Source organism: Schistocerca nitens, chromosome 6, assembly GCF_023898315.1.
Source record: "Schistocerca nitens isolate TAMUIC-IGC-003100 chromosome 6, iqSchNite1.1, whole genome shotgun sequence".
In the NCBI taxonomy this organism is placed as follows: domain Eukaryota; kingdom Metazoa; phylum Arthropoda; class Insecta; order Orthoptera; family Acrididae; genus Schistocerca; species Schistocerca nitens.
Genome location: NC_064619.1, coordinates 329,354,433 through 329,370,722, shown reverse-complemented (window position 1 = coordinate 329,370,722; position 16,290 = coordinate 329,354,433). Strand labels below are relative to the sequence as shown.

Sequence of the window (16,290 nt, the reverse complement as noted above, 5' to 3'; positions counted from 1 at the left end):
AAATTAGTAATATCTAACGAGAACAGCTTATTTTTATGTATTTTTTATTTAATTCAGTGTATATTTAAAATATGTCACACAATAGCAAATATAATGAGCTAGCATAACTTTTTTCTCATTACAGAATAGTTGCCCAGTGCAGCAATTGTTACTTTCATTGTGTGTAGTTTTAATTAGTTTTAATCTAATACAAAGTAAAAATCCTTCATATTAATTGTGATTTGTACATGCCTTCACAGTTAACTGCAGATACTCCGTATATGCTTTGCCAACTATATTGGTTTGTTTGTCAAACAAACAACACACAGAATTAATAAGTCTGCCACAAAAATATTTTGAGTGCAAAGTAAATGGCACCAGAACAGAATGAGGACAAATAATTTAACTAATCTACTATACTACCCTAATTGCTTTTAGTGCCACTATTTTTCAGTTGAGTAACGAAAAAATCCAAAGTAAAACCACTAAAATATTCCTGAAGTAGGGTTTCGTGATTTTCATATCGACAGTTTCCTTTCTTCAACGTTCTATCAATTCTATGATGTATTACACTTTTTTTCACGCCACTTAAGTTCTATCTCCTATCTTCTCAAATTTTTCCTGTGGGTCACAGTTCCGAGAAATACTCCAGTCTGAACATCTCCATCACATTTAGCGCGACGGTCATCAAGTTCACACAAAGTGTGCCTAGTTTGAATCTCATTCATTTCCTGAAACCCGATTTAAACAGGTCATCAGCAATATTTTCGAGCTACCACAACTTTGTAAAGACAGAATCTCTCCTTGTTGCTAATTAAATAGATCGCTTTACTTCGGAAGCTCTTAATGTATTCCCAAAAAAAAAAAATTGTCTTCGCTGATTGATCTGCAGTGAAAATTTACAGAAAAACTGAATACATTCGACAGAGCATCATCTTTCGATACCAGTGTATCTGCTCCTGATAGAACCACGTAGCTGTCTTTTGAAAAATAATAGCTGTAAATGATGTTATATTTGGACAAAGCCTAGTCTTCCCTTCATACTGTATGCATCCATTTCTTCGGAAATTCTGGGTGTGAAAAAGGAAACATGTAAAGATTTTACTTATATTTGGAGCAGTGTTTGCTTTTCTCAGACATAATTTTCATTTCAAATTGTTAAAGCATATGTAACTTACATGAGAAATTGAATGCTGTCTCCTGTCGTCTGTGGATTAATACTGTATCCATATACAACAAAACTCTTTGTCATTTTTGTTAAAAAGAATGCAGGAATTCGACAGACTCACTCTCAAGTCGAAGCCGAAAAAGTCCAAACAGCTGTGAATTCCCGTTAATATAGCAGCATCACCAAAGACTGTCACGGTTTTCCAGCAAAAAGACGCATTCGAAATGTCTCTCCTATTTAATGTTAAGCTAACTGGTTATTCGCGTGACAATAGAGGCATCTCTCGGTGGCTTTCGTAGTCCTGGGTGTCGAAATGTGCTGGGGCTAGACACCTGTGAAGATGTACTACCATAGACCTTGCTACCAGAGTGTGTGCTGCCATCTACGAATGCTAGTGATGTAGAAGGAAGCAAGAATTCGTTCGAAATCAGTTTCAACATGGCGTTCAATGGTGAAGGTCCGATGATTAAGCGTCAGCGAACTGATTTGGAAAGTGGTCAGCATAGGGTATGTAGTATTAATTTAGTTTTCTTTATTGTTGTTATTGTAAGTTGCAATAAATTAAAGTGATTATTTACCTATCAAGAAGACATTCATGCTAATATTGATTGTGCATTACATGACGCCATGTACTTCCGGCGCCATTAGTTGCAGGCGTGTTTTTGAGGGTTTTTGAAATAAAAGAGTAGAATTTTATGAGTCTCGTGCGGTTTTAGTAGCTTTTTGGCATGGGTATAATTTTTGCCTGTTTGGGAAATTATATTGTTTGTCTCCTGGTGGTTCTGTGACACGTTAACTTGCTGAGATGCTGGGTTAAGTGGTTGGTTGCCGCCAGGGTGTTACCTCGAACTTGACTCCGTCGAAATGTTTATGAATTCGAAACATCTAGTTTGTAAGTTTTATTTTGTTTGCTGTTATCGTATTTAGAGTTTGCACTTAAGTTTGCGATGTTGATTGCAATAATAGGTCGAGCTCCTAGAGTGATGCTTGCAAACAATTACTGGAAATTACAAAGCGTGTTTCAGGAAACTGGATCGCGTTTTGCATTTATCGTTATGCATTAGCAACCGGGTGAATCGTCAGGCGTCTAACTTTAATTTCATTCCCAAAAGGAATGTGGTGTTCCAGTTTCTTAATTCTTGATTGGAGAAATAGTTTGATCTCAAGAATTCATCAGGGAATGGAATGTGGTCTTCAGCCTGAAGACTGGTTTAGTGTGGCGCCTCGTGCAAATCTGTCTTGTGCAATCATCCACATGTATAAGGCACCCTACATCCACTCGAACATTTTTTGTAGTCATGCGTTGATCTCCATACACATTTATAAGCTTACCCCACGCGTTTTTCCGTTACAAAACTGACGATTCCTTGACTGTTTCAGGATGTGTTCCATCCAGTGTTCTTTTAGTAGAGTTGTGGCACATACTTTTCTCCCAGTTTACGTACAGTACCTCTTCATTAGTTACCTAATCTTCCCATTTTCAGAACTTTGCACCACATTTTAAAAGATGGTTTGTTCTTCTTTGAACTGGGTCACCCACGCTTTATTTCTGTACACCATTACACTTTTACAGATGTCCCGTAAGTGTCCCTAGCATATTTATGTCTGTTGTTGACAAACTTTCTTTTTCAGAAACTGTTTTTCCTTGCTGTGCCCCCCCCCCCCCTCCTTTTTCCCAGAAAAAAGGCTGTTTGAGTGACATTGTCACATTCTTTGAGAGTTCATGTGGTATGTGCTAGGCACCCAGCAATGAATTGTTCATGGTTGCTATTGGTAGGCAGTATTCCAATTAATAAATTACTGTTTAATGCAGGTACTTTGCAAGTTCAGTTTACTCCTATGAAGGTATGATGTCTGTGCTTGATGTGGTCATTCAGTTTTTTCAACCGATTTATTCTGAAACCTCTGTTGCACTGATAAATATATGTAGACGATTGGAGGGAAGATTAAAATGTGAGATGTAATGGCCTGAAAGTTGATGTATTCTCACAGTCTAGTTACTGAACAATTGTATTTTTTTTTTTTTTTTTCCAGAATCATGGTGACCAATATGCTGCTTATGGAGATGAGCCCAGAAGAAAAAGGTAAGGTGAATTTTATTAAGTTACCAAAATAAACACTCTTCTAAAATTTGGTAAAGAATTTTGTAAAAGATCTCGAGGATGAGGGCTCCACAATTGTGGCAAAACTTTCACAGAATTCCAGAAGTGGTTAAAAAGCGTGGACATACTCCCCTGTTTACCAACGTTCCTTCTGTTCAGGCTAATACTGAAGGTTAATGTTCTTACCACACATTAACTTTATAGCTTATGTGTATAGTTGATAATACTTAAGGTCACTAATTGTCAGTGGATTGCTACTTGAGCACGTGAGGAAACCATTCTGTGTAATTCTTCCATTTATTAAAATGGACACAAATGAAATGATTGGTGTTGAACTTTGCAGTTTATTGCTCAGTGTTGTTGAAATTTTGCTAGGCTAGTAACATTAGATGTTGATGTTGTTACATTTCATCTTTTGTATTGAGAAAGCAATTTGTGGTTGCACATATATTTCAAATGTGTATCCCATTTTTTACTCTTAGACCTAATTGCCTTGCGGTTGTTGTTAATTTCGGAAAAGTCAGTCCTGAAAATCATTGGCTAGCTTGAAGACCCAACTCCTATCTGTACAAATGGAACTCTTACCAGATAACTTTCTATGTCTTTCAAGACACCTTTTTTTTTCTTTTTTTTCAGAAATGAGTAGAGGTGTAAAGTTGAAATTTGTTAAATACTAATGCCTTATGTTCCCTTGGAGGTATAAAGGAATTTAAGGCTAGACTCATCTGGTTTATTTTTATTATATGTTTAAAGTAAAAGTTATGATTAACTTGTAGGGTGTGATTGCATGTGAAATGTATTTAAGAATAAGTTTTTGAAATGAAACAGCAGCATTGAAACTTCATGACTTTTTGTAAATATGATATCCACCAAAATATTGGCTGACCTGGCTTCAATTTTTAGACAGTTTAAATTTGTGTTTGGGACTACAGTTCAAAACCAGTTTGAGGCTAAATTTGCCACGAGTGATCATTGTTTACTTTGTGCGTCTTATTGTTCAGAACTCGCTAACTTTTGAAAAGTATAGTAGTGTCATTGTGTTCCAGCATTTATCAACTCGAGTTGCAGTGGTAATTTTTTGATTGAATTGTTGGTACAATGGTCACCGAATAGTGTTAATTTGCACAAATGTTAATCCACTACCACTGTGCTATGAAGAGTGCCGTAGGGGTGCCTCAAGGGCCATCCATGCACCTGAGCAGCAGCACATTCTCCATAGACAGTGCAATTGGCCCATATTCAATAAGATACAATGACACATAATATTTGTCAGTTTTATCCTTTTCTAGCCAGTAATTGATCTGGATTAAACTTGGGATCCTGCAGAATCAATTAAACCCACCTCGTAATCTGGCAAAGCTTGGTGATGTGAGGAATCTTCAGCATAGGATTCATTGTTGTCCAGGTTCAAATATGCAGTGATTAACTGTATGTTATCCACAATTCTGAATTTGCAGAATTGTGCATAAACATGACCAGATTTTGTCGAAGTGCCCTTCTGTAGACAAGATTTTAATGTCAGATTTTTAAGAATGTAGTGTGGTTGGGAAGGAGAAATGGTTGGTGTCAGATATCTTGCACAACTTACAGTTTTTGTCCAGATAGCATCATAAGAAGTAGACTACCTAATGTGAGATTTTTGATGGGATGGTTTGTGGCCTGACTGTGATATTAGACTTTTTTTTTTACTACATTGAAGGGAGAGAGCATTACACATGTATGCCTATGATAAAGAAATTTAGGTTAGGTTGAAATTTGTCTCTGAAGAAAGATGATTGGTTTCAAGGACATTGTTCATTGTACTGTATTGGAATTATGATAGTTGGAAATTTCTCAACAAAGGGTGGAAGATTTGTTAAACAAGAAGACTGGTTTCTCAGGGGTAGCCATTTAATTAGTACTGAAAACGTAACAACGAAAGAAAAATAGCCACTAGAAAAGGAAATCATTGACCATTTAGACCCTTGAGACATGGTTCAATCATTGACTGGTAGCTCATTTGGCAGCATGAAAATGCAGCCTATGATTGTTGTACTATAGTTTTATCACAAGTGCAAAAATAAGATTTGCATGCAGCAGACCTAGAGATTATAATGTGGGTACATACAGTGATGGACCTAAGCACCAGTTAGTAAATTTGACATGCTTTATAGGCATATTGTGAGGTTGTCTCGCTATTGTCAGTACCATTCAAAAAAGGGAGAGAATTCCCAATTCAGGCAAAAAAGAAGGAAGAACTTGTGCAGTGGATGGAAGAGAGAATTGTTGCTATTTCAAGCTTTGCAGATTTTACTTTAGGAATAAATAGATATTACTGTGAAGGGTATCGTAACTGTAGGCCTAGGTCACAGTGAAAAATTGCAAGAAAATAACTTGAGGAAGAAAACCACCGGAGTATATTTTGTATGAAGCATTGTCACCTCTTCAAAAGTTTCTTCAGATAATGAATATTCAGACATACTTCAAAGACAAGCAACAAAAAATTACTTACTGTTACCTTTCTCATTCCTCCTTTCTGTAAGTTTTAAATGCTGTCTCCTTTTCCATTCCCTTTCTTTGTCCCCTTTCCTGCCTCCTCCCATCTTACCAGTTCACAGCAGAACTGCTGCCAAGCATTCAAAATCTTCGCTGCTGTTTCTCACAAGGCGAGGTCCCCAGTGGTGGGATCAACTTCTTGAAACCATCTATACACTGGTATGTAAAGGTGCAAAGTATCACATCTTGAAGCCACCCACCCTGGGGACCCTCATTTACGAGTAACAAACAAAAAAATTGAAAATTTATGATATCCTCTATAGCTTTCAAAATAGTAATGTTAATCGGACTTCCTATTTCACAATGGTTGTCGTGCAGTCTTCACAAGCAAGAAGTTGTAGGTTTGAATCTTGCCAAAGCTTTGAAACTTTTTACATCAGTATCAAAATGATCAGTTGTAAAATTTATTCAGCTAACTGGTTTAAATGTAATTGTATTATTTCTGTTGCTTTATCACCTCTTTTTTCATCAGTGTATTAACTGCTTGTTATTCTCATTCCTTCTTATAATTCTTTTTCCACATGGAATCTTTGTGCTTGTGAATTTCATTATTTTTATTTATCTACCATAATATTTAAACATTTGAGAGTACTGATTCATTGATTAAAAACAGAATTTGCAATGGTGTCAAATGTGTTTCATTGCAAATTGTACAGTTTTATTTGTATGGAAATCATCATATAAACATTTAAAATACAAATTCTTAATCCACTCAGTGAAAAATACCACAGATGAAGATTCAAACGGAGGAACGGATTATAAGTAAATTGAAACCTTAGCTAAATGAGGAATAAAATTACTGAATGCAGTTACACAGACAAAAACACTAAAGGGGACGAAATTAAATTGAAATCATTAACTGTAATTAAGTTCACATGCATAAAGGTTCAAAGTGGAAAAAGAATGATAGGAAGAAAAAATTAGTGTTCCAAACAGTTAATTCACTGATTAAAATGATGTAACAAAGGAATATAAATAAAACTTACATTTAACCGTTAAATGAATAAAAGTAACACTGTCAGTTTGCCAGAGATAAAAAATGGAAAGTTTGAAAGCATCTAATGAGAATTGAGTTCGCTTCCTTTCATGTGTGAAGACCAAACAACCACCTTTATGCTGCACTGCCTGTTATTTTCAAAGCTGTAGAGTATCGCCACGAAATTCTGAAAATTTATCTACATCACCATGTAAATTGTTTCTAAGGCCGTGTCCTACGTGAGCGACAGAAGTGACCAGCAGCGAGTGACTTCTGGGTACACAACTCTCCAGGGACAAGAAGCAGCATCGGGTGACAACCTTGGGTGTCCTGTGTGCGGGCGACCATGTCGCGCTACAAGGTGGCTGCTTAGAGCCAACCAGCTCTTCTTACAAACGGCGTCCTTAACTTGTAGAATACTGTAGCTGGAAAGTAAGGCTACAGAATTAGGTTTACTGAAGAAAATAAAGTTGCTGTTCATGAAATTTGCAAAAGGAGGAATCTCTGTGGAGAATTTCATAAGTATCGTCAACTAGAACATACACGTGAATTTGCAGAGGAGCATCAGATTATCTCATCAATAAATTTAAATGCGAATGTTTTTTTTTTTTTTTTTGTTTTTTTCATGATCCAGAACTTTTAACAGCCAACAAGTGCGGGGGAATGACTGCTACATGACTAACAATGCTAAATACGAACATAAGCCCACAGATTGACGATATTTACGAAAAGATAGCTGTGGTGTTAGGGTAGCATACGTGGCTCAAAATATCCTGTTTGATCTTCACTCATATCTCAGTATATCGCACACATTTTATTCCCAAAAAATTAAAATGAACCATGAAATTTTACCGATATTTGACGTTGCAAACGTAATTCATCAGCAGTCAGTGTTAAGACCAACTGTTTAAATTACTCTAATAGTCTGTAAAAGTAAAGCTTCCAAAAATGTTTAAAAGAAAGTCGAACGTTTTGTGTAATGATTTGTCCAAAACTGTGAAATAAAAAATATAAGGGAAATGTTTGGAGCACATCATTTTCTATTCATGAGTTCAAGCATCACTCAAAGGCACAAGAACGTTTCTCTGATCTACTTATTTCTCTTACACAAACCATTTCATAACATATTTGACTGATTTCTTCCATTTTTTGAATTTCAAGTTTTATTCATAAAGCATGATCTTACTGACTTCTTGTTTGCCTTCCTAACGTACTTGATTCGAATGAAGACTTTTTGACATCTAAATACTGCACCAATGTATCTTTTATGTGCAAAATAGCTAGGTCTTGAACAGATGAAATTTTTGACGTGTCATTTACAGCTCCTTTTTGTGAACTGTTTCAATTTTTCCTCAGCTTATTAATTTTTCCTTCGTTACCCTGATTACTTTCAAGCAGTTAACTATTTTCATGCCAAACTAGACCTCATGCTGGTAACTTTGATACCGTTTACCTGTTTCTCTCCCTTTGTTTGGCTATGAAAATTTGGACAAAACCTCATGGTGTAATTTATAGCAAGTCTTGTTTTTGTTCTGCTCACGCGTTTACAAAAACGTATCGAGTGTTAATCATATGATAAAATAGTCCTTTCTGTGTGATGTCATTTCCAAAACTTGACGTTTCAATATGAGATAAGATTTTTACGACCACTTGATTCCCAAAGTGCTGGAAAGGTTAGAAGCTGTCGCTCGGTTCTGTCGCTTACGTAGGACACGGCCTAAGAGTCAGTTGTACTGCTGTATCATCTCTCTCCTTGCAGTATTAACTGTGGGAAGCAGAATGCCTGTATTTGCTTTGTACAGAGGTTAATATACGAACATGCACACTCATAATGTAATCAAAATGAAATAGTTTAATTGTATTTTGCTAGAATATACCTTGTAATTATTATTCTAGTACCGGTCTATGTTCAACAGAAATTGTTACAGAAATCTCAACAAGAAACAACTTGCCCTCAGAATTTGCCTCAGTATTAATACAGCCACTTCATAAGTAAAACAAATCCTAACAATTAGTGGGGAATCTCCCTCTTGTAACATACTAGATCTTGTCTGGGGCACTGAAGGAATGCTCTGCCCATAACTTAAAGAAAATATTGTGCAATTTAGGAAGGAAAAGTCTTCTGCGGAGCAAATACAAAATCTAAAGAAAAAGGTGTAAATGAAAATTTAGACTCAATTGAAATGCACTAGCAAACATTCTAAAGGAATTATGACTTGATAATAAAACAGAATTAAATAAATGTACTTAAACACTATGTGGATAGTGTTTGCAGACGGCATAGAGTTTATTACTAACACAGTGGGTTGTGCCAAAGTAAAAATCGCCAAACTGAAAATATTTCTTGAAAAAGCACAGTTAAAGACAAACATCAATAATGCCCCTCAAAATCTTAAAATTCATCACACAGTATGTAAATGAAACTGTTAAATGTCTAGCAGAATGGGTAATGAACAATGAAAAAGAAAAGGTAATAGAGAATAGTGCATAAAATTGAAAGTGCACACCTTAATGACAAAAAGTGCAGAGTAAGTCTTTGTTCTGGAACAAAAAACTCAGTGCTGAGGCCTGCAGCAGGAATAGTTTAACTGACAAGATTTGGGGTTCTGAAAACTTGGCAGGACATCTGAAACACGCTGGAATTCAAATGGAGATTGTAGATAACAGGACAATTTTTAGAGAAGCAACACAAAAGGCAAGGGGTCAGGAAAGAGACATCAGCAAATAGAAGTGGACCAGGGAGAAGACACTCTCAAAAGATGTAGTGTCCACACAAATTTACTTGGCGCAGCCACTCCCCATCAGCCAATGCACAACTTGTAAACTTCATTTATATGGTCAGTCAGTCTGGGAAAAAAGAAACTTAAACTTAAAGGAACAATGCCAAAATTTATTTATCATGCCCTCGAAAATGTTACCTCGCAACTCAATTGAGGAAACATTAAATACGGAACGGCTCAAGAATGGCGCTATGGCAGCTTTTTCAGTACCACATTACCAAAAGGTTTATAGGTCGTGACCACTTCTGGCTGTAAGATTTTTACTGGAATAATAGGCTGATTTTCATGAATGTACTTTTCAAGTGGTTACCTTGTAATGCCTTGTGGACAGTATTGTTGAGATTGTTGCTTATGGCTAAGTAACAGAATTCGGCTACATACTTCAGGGTGCAGACCTAATGCTTTGGATATCTGATGAATGGAGTTTCTGAAGGCACACAAGTTGGGATAGGGGAAACGGGAGTGTGCAGGAAGGAGTGGTAAATTCTATGCATGCTCCTCCAGCTGTTTCCTGCTCCAAAGTGTAGTAGTTCAACTGATCCTGCTCATTTTAGATTTGCTGTGGAACAACTAGATTCTTTTGATTTCAAATGCTGTATGGAGCTCTGTGGTATTTTGTGGCCAAATAATTTCTTGAAAGAAATTATTTCCTCCATTTTGAAATGGTGTTGTGGAATACAAGGGGCATATGGTCATAGAGGTACTGGTAATAGTTTTGCCAAAATAAACTGTGTGGTAGAATCTATTGTCTTTTGAAGCTGTAATTTTTATAACAACTTATTTTGTGTTTGCTGTCTTAAACATATGCACACTTCAGTCAAGCTTGTCTTTGGAATACTCAAACAAAAAAATCTTATTTCTTTCAGAACGGAGAATGAAAAGCCAAATCATGTGCTCTTATTCACGGTATTGAACCCTGTGTACCCCATCACAGTGGTGAGTATATTTCAAAAGGTTGCATGTGTTTCACTGTATGGGTGTTCAGAATGTTGAATGTGTGTACTTAGCATATTATAATTATTGTGATTGCTGCTTAAGTTGAAAGTTACTACCAAGTAGGTAGCATTGATTGCAAATGGACTTCATTATTGAGGCATACTTCCTCATTGTGGGTATTGATTTTTTTTTTTACTTGACGTGTGGTTTTCTCACTGAGTGAGACATGGCTAGTTAAATGAAGAGAGAGAGGAGAGAGAAAAAGTGCTCAGTGAAGAGTGACAATATGCCTTGCAAATGAACTGATCTTGATGCACCTAGTAAGGGAACAGGAAAGGGCTATATTGAAAGTTTTGAGACAGGAAATAGACGTATTGGACTTCAGATAAGCTTCAGCTGCCAAGCCACTGCAGTATTAAAGTACTAGCAATGCGTAATATTTGTAAGTGATAGCTCAGTTTTAATCATATGATAATGATGTGAAGAACCATTGAGCAGAAATAAGTGTTTCTGTTTAACATCATTTATTTTTGTTTAACATTTATTTACATATTGTCATACATTTACATCCTGTCAAACTGTTAATCACTGCTTTCAGAGATTAAATTTAGAAACACTTTGCGTTTTCATATAGAAATTATTTGTCGACATGATTACTTTTCATTGAAAAGCAACAGCTGCTGCTGAGAGCAATTATTTTATATTTGTTGAAAAAGGTGAAGTATCTCTGGGGACTACCAGCAGATTCACTGTATGTTTGGTTGCATCTACAGAATCTAAGATTGTACACAATGTTTCATGCTGATGAGGGGACTGTTCTTACTTGCTCTCACCTATTTGATCAATATACCGTATTTACTTGAATCTAAGCCGCACTTTTTTCCCCGGTTTTCGTAATCCAAAAAACCGCCTGCGGCTTAGAATAGAGTGCAAAGTAAGCGGAATTTCTGAAAAATATTGGTAGGTGCCGCAACAACTAACTTCTGTCGTCGAATATATGTAGTGCTACACAGGCATGTTTTGCAGTCACAATGATAAATACTGGTGCCAAAACCTCCGCGTCAAGTAAATAAATTAAAAAAAAAAGTGCAAGAGCAGCTTTTTTCTCCGCCCTGAGTTTCGACCACTGCATTTTCATTCATTATCCAACGAAGTAAATACACACACATTCTGTATTGTTCGTCTTCGAATGTAGCAGCATTTCTATGTACTACGAAAATCTGACTGGCAAGACTCTTTGAGATGTTTGTTAATATGGCCAACTCTACGTTCTGAATTTTTCCCTGTGAGAAGAGATGGTTGCTAATGGGAACTTTTTGAATTGTGAATGACATGCAGTATTCTCTTCACCATAAGAGTAATACGAATATAAACGTTTTGCCATGTATTCTTTTGTGTTTGCTGCTATCTCATTTAAATTCTGTCCTCCTAATAAACTACGAAACTAGAGTGAGACAACAGCAAACGCGGAAGAATAAACATATCATGTCATGTTTATATCCGTATTATTCTTATGCCTAATAGTGATACAGTCATACATGAAGCACGGCAATTGACTAGATTTTTAAATCTAAGATGGCTCTAATTTCTGTGCAGAAAGTAATGTACTAAAAAGGCGTCTGCAAAGATTTTCAAATGGAGAAAAATTTTATCTAAACTCTCGTTCAGAACATCTTCTATCTTACGCAGTCTATTATTTAGCTCTTGTTGATCATTATCAAAGAAACCAGCAGTGTAAGTAACAACAAATAGCAGTCTGTTGCCATTGTTCTCTCTCTCTCTCTCTCTTTTTTAATTAAATGCGGCGGTAGTGCGCACATTATCAGAATGTGACAAACAATGCATGACACAGTACAATAATGCATTTTGAGCTTAGAGTGACGTAAACACCTATAACAAAAAGAACGGCACTTATCAGATCAAAGAAAAATAAGCAATCAATTCAAACCAGACGAAGCACGTGAAAAAGGAAGGGTACCCGTATAAATACGGACGGAGCGCCTGACGCATAGCAATGGCTACCTGGTAAAGCTTAATTGCTAAGCGCGCGCGCGTGCACCCAACCCAACCGTATTGTATTGCACGCGCGCACACACACATTGAACGTTAAGCGCAGTCGGTAGCATAATCGAATGTGGAAAAAATGCAGTTATTCATTTGTTGGTTCAAATGTCCCTAGTTGCATTTCCTCGTTCACTTTCAAATACCTACATAAAACTCATCATTTTTTATGAACAATGAGTCGTCTTGTTTCTAATTGCATATTGGACATGAAATTCCTGTTTCCATTTCAAATACAAATTTTTAATTATCGGTGTTTTTTGAAAGACTGTTCATAAGTTGTTTAAATTAAGAAAACATGACAATTTAATTTTTAATGCAACAATGGAAAACGAAATCTACTTCATTTGGACTATGTCAATGGTTTTATATCACAGAGGTAGATAAGTATTGTAGAAACATGAAAAAGATTTTCGCAGCATCAAGCACATCACCATACAAATGTTGCATTTTTACATTTGCTACTGTACCATTACAATATGGATCCAACAGAACTGATCTGGAGCCAAGCTGCGGGATTTGGCCCACGAAATAACAAGACTGTTAAGCTGCCAGACATCCTGGAACTAAAGCACACACCCGCCTGCTGGTCCGGGAGTTAGAATAGGCCCGAGGTATCCCGGTCTGTCGAAAGAGGCGACCAAAAGCAGTCTCTCACTTCTCGGTCCTTTAAGTTCAGGTCCCATTTTATAGTTTGACCTGACACTTTCCAAATTCTACAGAAGTGCGGGCCATGTGGGGAAGGATGTCTTATGTGGTGCATGAGTTATCCATAGTGCTTAGATTTGATCTCTTGAACCTCTTGTGATAGCTTTGCATCTCCACCTGCAATTCAGCTGTTTGGGCGAGGACACTTCCTGGGGTATGTCATCTTCTGTTGTCTCCTGTCCTCTTTCACCCCCATGACAGTGTTGCATTTGTGTGTGCCCAATATCCAGCACGTTAGCCAGTCCGTTGTGGTGGGGCTGTCATGTACCAATTTGGTGGTAGCCCCCCTGACAACACAGATAGCACTGCTGATGCCTTAGGTGTAAACTCCCCATGTATGCCAAGGAGTAGATATGTCTTTCTGGGACATCAGTACTCCCAGCAACAGCCATTATGCCAGGTGGCCTTTCTGTGGCTGGATGGTGCCTGTGGGTCAGAGTCCCTGATCGGAGTGGGTGGCATCAGTGTGGCTGACCTGCAGTGAAGCGGACTGTCATCTCTTGCTGGTGACCATATGGCACCAGCAGTCTCAAGAGTTGGGCAAGATCTAGTACAATGCTGACCCATACGACTCTAAATCGTTTCCCTTTCTCGCTATACCATGGCAGGTACGTAAGGCTACAGAAAGAAGAGCCATATTCGCCTCAGTATTTAGTCTGTAGCAGAGTGGACTTTGACCCCTTTCTACCTACGAAGCCTCAGTTTTTTGTTGAACATCTTGAGGATAAGTTTGGAGAAGTGATAGCGCTTTCCAAAATAAGCGGAGCAGTCTTCAGACAGCATCCCAAGCCCGATCCCGTGCATTACTTGCTTGTGATCGGCTGGGTGATACTCCCGTTTCTGTCACTCCCCATAAAAGCCACGGTGTGTTCCAGGGGATTATTTTCCATCATGACCTCCTCTTGTAGTCTGACGATTAGCTCTGCACCAAATTACAATGGCGAGGTGTTAATTTCATCTGGCGTGTTTTACAGGAGACCCAAAGACAACAGGGTTGCTACTGGTGCCTTCATCTTGGCCTTTGAGGGTGATTCATTGCCTGAAAAGATCAAGGTGATGGTTTACCACTGTGACGTTAAACTGTACGTCCCTCCCCCTATACGGTGCTCTAAGCGCTGGGCATGTCGTCCCGCTGCACTTCCAATTCCACATGTAGAGACTGCGGACGTCCACTGCATCCAGATACTCCCTGTGTGCCTCCTCCCACTTGTATCAACTGCAGAGAGCAGCACTCCTCCCTGCTCGCCAGACCTCGAAGTACTCTAAAAGGAGCAGAAATTCCAGAGTAAAAGACCCTGGACTGGTTGACTTACCAAGAGGCTAAATGTAAATTTGAAAGATAACACCCCCATTCGGTTGATGTCCACATAAGCTGCAGCTGCATTCCCATCGCCATTGCAAGTACCAGTCGTACTACACTCTGTATCTTGAACAGTGGGCTATCTGGGCCTCCAGAATACATCTGCCACCATGGTGGTAGGACGAAAAATCTTCTTCCGTTGTTCTCAAAGTGCCTACTTCGGGAGTAAGGGCCCCAACCGCATGGGACGTTGGTCTCCCCTCCAAGCCAGAGAAGCAGCTGCCTCCTCTGGTTCCACATGTGTGGAAGGGGTCTCTTGGGACCCTCTCCCAAGATCTCCACTAATGCCACAGTAGGCACTCGCCAATGGCAAAAGGAGCCAGAAGCTGCTGGACGAAGAGCTTCAAAGTCTGCCTGTGCGCCTGAAACTACTTCAGAGAAGTCCTCCCAGCAAATACCTGAAGAGAAGCAAGAGGGCAAGAAAACAAAGAAGTCTGCTAAGAAAAAGGACCCTCCGGTTGCCTGAACACCACCACTTCCTACCAATTCTGCACCTGCAGATGAGGTGGAGATCTTGGCATTCCCTGAGGACCTGGATCTCACTGATGCCTCACCAACAATAGGATTGGATACAAACACTCAATTGGTGGTAGCAGGTGACACTGAGGCATAAGCTGCCTCCTTGCATGCTGCATGCTTCATGCCTTCTCAGCCTCATTATATCATCGTCCTCCAGTGGAATTGCTGTAGTTTTTTCCACCACTTGGCTGAGCTACAGCAACTGTTAAGCTGTACACCTGCTTTCTTAATTGCCCTCCAGGAAACCTGGTTCCCGGAAATACGGACCCCTGCCCTTTGCGGCTACAGGGCATATTTCAAGAACCGTAGCGAATCCACCAGTGTGTCAGATGGAGTTTGTGTTTGTCCTGAACTCGGTATGCAGTGAACCTGTGCCCCTTCGCACCCCTCTTGAAGCTGTGGCTGTCAGGATAACGATGACGCAGGAAATAACTGTCTGCAACGTATATCTTCCTTCAGATGGTGCAGTACCCTTGAACAGATTGGCTGCACTGATTGATCAACTTCCTAAACCTTTCCTAATTTTGGGAGATTTTAATGCCCATAACCCCTTATGGGGTAGCACCGTGCTTACTATCTGCGGCAGAGATGTCAAAACTTTACTGTCTCAACTCTAATTCTACCTCTACCTCTTAAATATTTGCATCCCCACACAGTTCAGTGTAGCTCATGGCATTTACTTGACCATTGACTATTTCTCTGCAGCTCAGGACTTCTCCCATGACTTGTGAGGTAGTGACCACTTTCCCATCTTCCTGTCACTCCCCCAGTGCCATTCTCCTGGATGTCTACCAAGATGGGCTTTAAACAAGGCAGACTGGGAAGCTTTCACATCTGCTGTCACCATTGAATCTCCCCCTCATGGTACCATTGATGTGGTAGTTGAGCAGGTCACTAGAGCAATCCTTTCTGGGGTGGGAAACACCATCCTTTGTTCTTCAGAGTTCCCCTGGTGAAACTCGGTACCTTGGTGGTTGCCAGAAATCGCTGAGGCCATTAAAGAGCGTCGGTGAGCTCTACAGTGACATAAGCGGCACCCTTTCCTAGAGCACCTAATAGCTTTTAAATGGCTCTGTGCCTGTGTTCGCCAGCTTATAAAAAGACTGAAGCAGGCATGTTGGGAGAGATAAGTGTCGACCGTTGGGTGCTACACGTCACCTTCCCAA

At 38.9% G+C, this 16,290-nt stretch overlaps 1 protein-coding gene across 3 annotated transcripts in view; it reads left to right on the top strand.

Annotated features, from left to right (window-relative positions):
- Nucleotides 1–1,547: 1,547 nt before the first annotated feature.
- Nucleotides 1,548–16,290, top strand: part of LOC126263184 (heterogeneous nuclear ribonucleoprotein L) — a 173,117-nt gene continuing 158,374 nt past the window's right edge. For all 3 annotated transcript variants that reach the window (XM_049960241.1, XM_049960242.1, XM_049960240.1), the window contains exons 1-3: nt 1,548–1,654; nt 3,182–3,231; nt 10,407–10,476. In XM_049960241.1, the coding sequence (XP_049816198.1) occupies nt 1,586–1,654; nt 3,182–3,231; nt 10,407–10,476 (189 nt within the window). In that variant the 5' untranslated portion in view covers nt 1,548–1,585. The remainder of the gene's footprint in view (nt 1,655–3,181; nt 3,232–10,406; nt 10,477–16,290) is intronic.